The sequence below is a fragment of the Thalia democratica genome, chromosome 6 (genome assembly GCF_965202585.1).
Source record: "Thalia democratica chromosome 6, ktThaDemo2.hap1.1, whole genome shotgun sequence".
NCBI lineage: Eukaryota > Metazoa > Chordata > Thaliacea > Salpida > Salpidae > Thalia > Thalia democratica.
In genome coordinates, this window is record NC_139170.1 from 38,466,947 (window position 1) to 38,475,974 (window position 9,028).

At 25.7% G+C, this 9,028-nt stretch overlaps 1 protein-coding gene across 1 annotated transcript; it reads left to right on the forward strand.

Moving 5' to 3' along the window:
• Positions 1-390: 390 nt before the first annotated feature.
• LOC145838665 (HBS1-like protein) lies at positions 391-6,652 on the forward strand. Its single transcript, XM_082946290.1, has 10 exons — positions 391-539; positions 1,049-1,198; positions 2,409-2,558; positions 2,977-3,157; positions 3,438-3,636; positions 4,079-4,241; positions 4,435-4,578; positions 5,257-5,456; positions 5,879-6,038; positions 6,387-6,652. Exons 1-10 carry the CDS (start codon positions 405-407, stop codon positions 6,543-6,545), a joined length of 1,641 nt encoding a protein of 546 aa, XP_082802416.1. The 5' UTR covers positions 391-404; the 3' UTR covers positions 6,546-6,652.
• The last annotated feature ends 2,376 nt before the right edge of the window (positions 6,653-9,028 follow it).

Consider the following 9,028-nt stretch of genomic DNA (forward strand, 5'->3'; position numbering starts at 1 on the left):
GTTTAATTTATTTTATTATGCATAAAAAGAAATGCTAAAATAAATAATTTAAGTGGATATATTTACTAATTAATTTTACAAAAAAATCTGTAAATTTTAGATAATATAAAAAAATATATAACAAATTTACAAAAACATATTTACTCAGTTCCAAGTCTTTTTAAATTTCTTTAGTTTTTATAAAATTTGAATATACACAAGAAAACAGAAAGGTCATGAACTTAAAGACTATCTGAAGATCTTCAAAAAATTTTAAGTGAACATAAAAAATAAACTATAACTTAGTATAAAAACAAACTTGACTAAAAAATGTTTGCTAACATATAAGTAGTCATCAAACATTGTGTTACAAAATGTTATTTACAGTCAAATTTATAAACAGATATATATACATACTAATAACAATGAGTCGCAAAGCAGGAAACCGTTACTACGATTATGATGATTATGAAGACTACGATGGATATTATGATGAAGATGGTTATGATGACTATGATTATGACAATTATAAAAAGCCTAAAGGACAAACTAACAAACAGGTTTGAAACTTAAAAAAAAAACAGCTTTATGTGAAAAAAAATGTTTTAGGTTCTTATCATCTCTCTAAAATAAAATTAATTGTTACTCACTAAAATGTTAGCAATTTTCAAAAGGCACAACCATCAACAACTGTTAAAGTCTGTTGCTAATTGTGAAGGGAAGAACATCTCTGTTTTTTTGCTGATTAAGAACTTAATAACAATTTTAATTAAACATTCTTCAAAATTTAAAGGGTGTTTAGAAATGGTGAATAAAAATTACTGTTTATTATTAATCTATAGGTAAATCTTCTCAACAATTAAATAGTTGTGCTTTAGTTAGGCTTTTTACACTTGTTTGAACATTTCTTGTTTAAATTACATCTAGAAGTTTTAATAAAAATCTTTTTTTAGCATCAAGTGATAAAAAGTTAGGATCAAAACAATTTAGTTACATTTAAACTTAATATTTTTGTATACTTATGTTTTTAATATTTTAAACTCTATAAAAAGTCATAAATGTTGTACAGCCTAACAAGCAACCACAGAAAAAGGTAAATCAACCAGTTAAAAGCATTACAAAACAAGTGGGAAATATTGCTCTTACTCCAAACAAGCAAGGTAAAAGCACTCCGAATAAGAATGCTGTTTCTTCTGCAGACAAAAATAAAGCATTTATGGTAGGTTTTTGTTTATTACTTCAGGGTTGCCAAAAAACTTTGAATCCTGGAAAAACAAGTTTTAGAAATATTGAAAAAATCTGGAAATACTTATAGTTTTAAACAATAATCACTAAAAAACATGGAATTTTAAACAGTTTTTTCATGTTAAATGGTAAAAATTTGATAAGGTTTAAAAAATCTATCATATTTATATTTTATCAGAATTTTGTTTCTTATAGTACCGTATTGAAACATTACAGTATCATTTTATTATTTTTATACTACTTAAACAGATTTTACCTTAAACTTGAATTTATACTAAAAGTGGACAAAAAAGCTTTACTTATAAAACCCTTGAAGAAATTCAGAAAATCTGAAAAAATGTTTCAAAAGTTCTTTGGCTACCTGCTACTTTAGTTTGAAAATCTTTTACAAAACAATTTTTTTGTAAAAAATGTTTAAGATAATAAACTTTCGATAAACAATTTAAAAATATGGTAAATTCAGATATCAGTTATGCTTTTAAGAACTAATATAAAAATTGAACTGGTTTTTAAATATTAACTAACCAAAATAAAATGATATGTAACTTACTTAGATTGTTTTTGTATATTTCTGAACCTCATATCGTTTATTTTTGTTGGGTTTTTAAATTTTAGGTTTTTGTTTCTGCTTTTAGTAATTAGAAGTATGTTTTTTATGTATTTATATATTTCTATGTATTTTTAAATAAAAATTTTTTTTATTATAATAAAAGGATTTTTTATTAATATTTTACAGTTTACTTTTAAATGGATTAAATTTGGGATAATTATATAGTAATATTTTGTAAATATTGAAAGGAAAAATGTTAATTACTAAAACCTCATTAAATTTTTTACATACAAGTACAGCAGTTAATTTATTTTATTGATTTGCTATTCTATTTTGTATGTGAAAATATTTTGCAAAGTTAGGCTTTCATTGAATCCAACAGTTTTTTTGAGTTTTTTTAAAGTATATATTTGCAAAAAAATACTCAATTTTATTTTTTTATGCTTTCACATTGAAACTGGACAACTCTGTTTACAACATCGACAGAATTCTATTTCTATAAAGCAATTTTTTCTTATAAATTTGATAAACTTAACTACAAACAGGAATTCTACAAGAAGTTTACCAAATCAACAACATTCTGTTTATAATTTTTTTACACAGTTTTCAATTTTTTCAACAAATATAAATTCAGGAGGAGTACAAGAAGTCGTGCGTGAACGACAAACCGGAACTGTCCATGGTGGTGGTTGGTCACGTGGACGCGGGAAAGTCCACTCTGATGGGACATTTGTTGCTGCAATGTGGACAAGTCACTAAAGATCAAATGCGCAAGTTTGAGCAGGTTTGAATTTCCACAACTTTTGTGATTAAGATTTACTGTGAAAAATATCATAATGGTAAATACTATATAATTTAATTGACTTCTTGTTTTAATAGTTCCTGTAATTTTTCTGATAATAATAGCCAAATAAAGTTAAATCATTTTGAAACCTAAATGACATTTTGAATTAGCAATAAAATGTAGTGTATACTTTGGGTTTAATCTGTTTTATTTTAGTGTTGTTAAAATTATGATTTACAGTAAACATTCTTTTGACATTTAGATTTCAACGTTTTTATAACATTAAAGAAAATATATAATGCTGTGTTAGAAATCATTTAATTTAAGTTTCAAAAAATATAAACTTTAACAATACAAACAGAACTAAAACAATATTTACTTATTGAAAATAATCTAAAAAAATATTTTTTTACAAAAGGAGTCACAAAAGATGAACAAGTCATCCTTCAAATTCGCCTGGGTGATGGACAGTGGTGATGAAGAGCGGAAGAGGGGAATCACCATGGATATTGCCCATTCGACATTCGAAACTGAAAAATACAAAGTGAATATCATGGACGCCCCCGGACACAGAGACTTCGTCCCCAACATGATATCCGGTTAGTTGTTTTAGTATATGTTTATTTGTTTTGTAAAAATCGTTACAAAACCTCACAATAATCTGCTTGAAAGAAATGTTTTATTTTTTAAACAGAATTAAATTTAATTTTAGATTCTTATTTTATCCGTGTTTCATTTCAACTAATTAATTTTCCACAATCTTAATAGTATATTTTAATTATGTTTGTTTTGTATTATTTCAACTTTAAAGTTTTACTTGTTTAATTTTGAAAAATTGTTAAAACTTACGTCAATAAATTGTTAAAACTTTATATTCAGGAACTTCTCAAGCCGATGTAGCGCTTTTAGTGGTGGCATCCCAGCAAGGAGAGTTCGAATCCGGGTTCAACAAAAAGGGCAAGGGTTCGCACACAGGGGGGCAAACCAGAGAACACTTGAGCATAGTTAGAAGTTTGGGGATTTCCCAACTCGTGGTGGCAGTTAACAAATTGGACTGCGTCGGTTATGACCAGAGCAGGTGGGTTGTAGATTGAATTATAATCGAATTTTTTATTCGAATCTCAACAATTATCAAGAAATGTTTTATGTATAGACTTATGGTTGTTACTTAGTCAGGATAGTTTTCTGACCGTTTTTATAGAAAAACCTGATTAAGTTTTTAAAGCTAGGATTTTTTTTTTTGAAACCAGTAGTAAGTACTTATTAAATACCATGGTTGATATCACATTAACAAAAATAAGAAGAAAGTAGACCCACCATAATAAAACCATACTAGGAAAATAAGGTAATAACTTTTTTTTTATTGTGCTTAAACTCTAAAAGTTTTAATTACAAATCAAAAATTAATATTAGAAATAAAAGCCGGTTTTAAATTAAATATATAGTTAGAAATATTTTAAACCTGTTTTTTTATTTTTATAGAAAAATTTTGTTATATAACTTGTTTTTATTAAAAACAGGTTTGATGAAATAGTAGGAAAATTGAAGGTTTATATTGAACAAGATTGTGGTTTCCATAGAAACAATGTGAAGTACGTACCAGTTAGTGGGTTGCTTGGCAACAACATTGTGAAAAGGTGTGACAGTATTGATAATTGGTACACAGGCACCACACTTGTTAAGGTTTGTTAAATATATTTTTCTTTCTTGTGGTATGTCAAGTTTTACTAAGTTTTGAGCTTTTAGTAACCTATATAAATAGTTCTTTTTATTATAAATTTTTTATAAACTTTTTTTACTTGAGATAGTGTAAAGATTTTTTCAACAATTTTTATAAGCGTTAGCATTTTTAATCAAAATAATTCAAACTCATTAGGCAATAGACGAGTTCAAAGCACCCAGTAGAAATTTTGACCACCCGTTCAGATTCGTAGTGTCAAATGTATACAAGCCCGCCAACATAAGTGGGCTGTGTTTGGACGGTAAAGTTATCGCCGGTGGAGTTATGTCAAACAGTAAGGTTGGTAAAATGTTTCTTTATTTTCAATTAATACACTCCTTATTTTAGAACTAAAAATAGTTTTAAAATTAAACTATATGTTTTCATTTTATGTAAGAATTTTATTTACATGTACACACTTTTTAGTTAAATATGTTCTAACAAAATTAAATGCTGGTAAGTTTCTCAAATCCAGTTTATTTGAAGCTTATTAATCAATAGTTTTGAAATTACTCTAAGAACATTTTCAATAACAATTTTGGTTAAAAGTTCTTAGGGAAATTATCTATTGAGTGATTTTTGGAAAAAAATTATACACTCTTTCAGATTTTTCAACTCTCATTGATTAATACAAATACTATAGTTCAAATATTTTGCTTTCACATAATTATATATCCTTATTCTTTTATTTTTTAAATATAAAATATTTTATTATACTAAAAAAACTCTCACATATAAAAGTAATACAAAAGTGTTATAGTTCATCTAAAAGCTTGGGCTAGTTCTTTACTTAAATATATATATACAATTTTTTTGTTATCAAACTAATTAAAGTTGTGCGAATTAAGTATTTTATTCACAACCGGGTTAATCCGCACATTTTTATTTAAATAAGCTCTTTAATTTCCAGTAACTTGAGCAACCTTTTTTAGTTAAGACAAATAGTTATATATATTCAAAACGAGAAACCGTTCACAGATACAAATAATGCCATCCAATGAGGACGGGCTGGTGAAGAAGATAGAAGTGGACGGGGTCAGCCGCAAGGTGGCGGTAAGCGGGCAACAGTGCACCCTGGTGGTGACAGGTGTCAAGAACGAGGACGGCCAGGTCAGATCAGGATGCGTGGTGTGCGTGTACAAGCAAGTGTGCCAGGTGAGCAGCCTCGTTAAAGCAAGGTTCGTTTTGATTTGGTATAAAGCTGTTTAGTATACAATTATTACGGATTTTGTTATTGATTTGTTTTTAAAGGTTTTTTGATTAGGTAGTGTATGTGAAAAATAATGTTTGAAAAAAAAAAGACTTAATTATTTTGTAAAATCTAGTTTATCTTGAAAATTAAAGGCTTTTTATAACAAGCTTAAGCTTGCAGTTAAATATTGTTGAATAAGGCTTCATGCATATAAATATTAAAACGAGATTATTTGATTTCTAACATTTCTAACAAAGCAATTAAAAAACAGTTCTCTAAAACTAAATTGTACCTCTTAATTTTTTTTTACAACTATAAATTTTTTAACATTTAATACTAACAAAAAAAATAAAACAAAGGTTCTTTAATCTTGAAGTAAAAATAAATAAATAAATAAATAACTTACAGGGTGATAGTGATGGACACGAAAGTACCGCTGACGATGGGAACAAGGCTGCAGTTTCACTACAACACCCTCAATATACCGGCTACTATTGTCAAGTTGAAGTGCAAGATTCACAAGGATACCGGGGTTATCGGTGAAAAGAACCCTAAAAATATTGGAAAGGTTAGTTTTATAAAAGTTAAGCTAATTTTTTTTTTAATTATATCTTTAAAAAAATCAGCATTTAATATTAACAAGTTTTTTAATACTAATTTTTTTTTTGTTTGTAAGGACTTAATACATTTGTGTTTTTGATTATTTGTTAGTAACCCAATTGTAATTTAAGACTTTTATAAACACAGTTTATTGCTTGTCATTTTTTTAGTGTATAAATATTAAGAACGTTTTTACTGCATAAATAATACCAAATTGTGTTTCACATAAAGTCTATAAAAATATCACTAATTTAAATGAAAAAAAAAAACATTTAACTCTAAATCAACTATTTTCTTATAAATTTTTTTTAAACAGAACGACGGAGCAGCTATAAGGTTGAAACTTCACTCGAAAGTGTGCGTTGAATTGTATGAGAACTTGATGCAGATGGGAAGGTTCACGCTCAGGTATTCCAATGAAACTGTTGCAAGAGGAATTATCACTAAAATATACGATGAAAAAGAATCTAGATAGTTTATATCATTGCTTAAACTTGTTTGTATATTTGATAGGATTAATATCTTTTTTTTTTGTTGTTTTTACGTATTAAATGTTCTCATATGGTTTCTTTAAAAAAATCAAAACTACTCTAGAAAAAAATTACCTTTTAAAAGTACCTTTTAGTTTTTATGTCTTTTACATTTAGCATGTTTAGTTTATATATGACTAAATCTTAGTTAGTTTGTCTAGATCCTTGTTTTAAAAGACTTTTAAAAAAATTTAAAAGCCCTATTTAGATTTCTTCTTTGTAAACAATTTTTCTTTCCATAGTTGTTTTTAGTGAAATTTTTATAGGCTTAATATCTACAGTACTATCGCATTATACAATTTTTTATGTAATTTTAAGGTTTAATAAAAATATTTAAATTTAAAGTATAAAAATTACCAGCATACTAAATAATATTTACAAATTATGCCTGTAAGCGTTCTACAGTTGTTTTTTATTTATCTTAAGGAGTCTTTTTTTTCTTTACTTATGTTACTAATTTTTTTAAACCTGGTTTTCAAAACTTTAATTGCAAGTAAAAAAATATATATAAAAGTTTTATGATTACACTGCGATATAGTTATAATAATAAAACCAACTTTTGTGCATAGGTTTAACATAAATAATAGTATTATGTTTGGCATTTTTGTTTCGTTAGTTAAGTTGTGTTTAAAAAAATAGTTTATAGTTTTAAATATTGTTTTTACTAGCAGCTTGGAGTATTATATCCATGCTAACGCTAAATTTAGTAATTAATTTTTTGCTCTTGTGATAAGTGATGGTGTCAAACAAATGTAGAATTTTCTTATAACTTTAAGTAAAAATAAAATTAATGTTACAGAACTTTTATACTTTCATGATAAAGTAAAAATAAAAAAAGATTCTGCACGTGTAGCTTATGAAAACTTTTGGGTTAAAATAAAAACTATGTGTTTTAATTTGAATGAATTAGTAACAAGTTAGTTCTAGTAATCATTAAGAATTACTAGATGTTAGTAAAACTTTTCATTTACCTCACATTCATAGAAGTTGAGATTATACTTTAAAATACATTGAGGTTTTATAAATCATGTTTTTTAAGCAACATAAATCCACATGAAATATTGATTTTGTTGTCACATTCGTGCACAAATAATTTATGGAGAGTACTTTTAAGTAGACAGTATGGTTTATATCAAGACAAGTTCGCTCGAAACCGTACGTTGGTGACTTTGTGCAAAAGCGTACAAAAAAATCTCATATGCCAACAAAATATCCATAAAACAACTAAATGCTTCTTTATAAAGTTTTTACTACATTATAGAAAAGTTGTTGCGTTATTTGAAGGCTGTATCTAAGTTCAAAAACAAAAACGTTTTTAATATTTTGAATTTATCTTTGTAGATTCTTTTACTAAATGATGGTGCTTTTAAATCAAATGTAACTATTTTACCACCTTATAAATTTTAAATTGCACTAATTTTAAGTTTGATATTGGCCTAGCTTAATTATTGAATTTTTTTATTAAATTGAAAAATTAAGGTATGTTGAACTATGAAGTAAAACTAAGGGAATTACAGTTTGCTTCAATCTAAAAAAAATAGCTTAGCAATTAAATACATAATACTTGTCAATGTTTTCATTAAAAATATATTAAAACAATGTACAGTCTGTCCAACTAAGTACATTTATAAAATTATATATTAATGCTTTTTTAGTACTAACAAACTGAATTATCTTTTTTTTTTTTATCTTTTAACTTGAGTAAGAATTCTCATTAAAATTTTACTCGAAGAAGTAAACCTGTAAAACTAGTTTTGTACATTTATGTCTCTAACATATAATGTTTAGTCAAGTTATAATGGTAAATATTTTTAAAGAATTATGAATAAAATGTAAATTAAATCAATTTTAACAATACACTCTAACAACTTAAAGTAGTATTATAACTTAAAGGAAATTATTTGAAAACGATGATTGTATAGTATGTTAATAAGATTTGTAAAATCAAATTGCAATTATGATTAAAAAAATAAGTAAATGTTCTTAAAAACTTTTATTTGAGTTTTCTGTACAACTCTGACAAGTATAGTGTTTTATAGCTAATATTATTAAAAGTATAGTTGATGACGTTTTTGTCTGTTATTGAAAGCTCACTGTTTATTTGCAAGTTAAATTAAATAGAAAGAGATGTTTGTCGTGTGTCTTTAGTAGATTTAAATATGTACAAGACTTTTTTAAAATAAAGCATAATATAAAAATATTTTTCAGTGATTACCTAAATGATCTACTGAAGGATTGTTGTAAATCTTTTGTAAGAATAATGTTTTTTTTTAACACAAATATACTTTTTAAGTTACGCTCAGTTTATAACAGTTATAGTACTTTGTTATTTCTACATAGAATAGTTTTTAATATTGCTTATTATAACTGTTTTTGTTGGTACTATATTAAGTTAAAGTTATGGTTTGATTCTAATAATGTTTAAGAA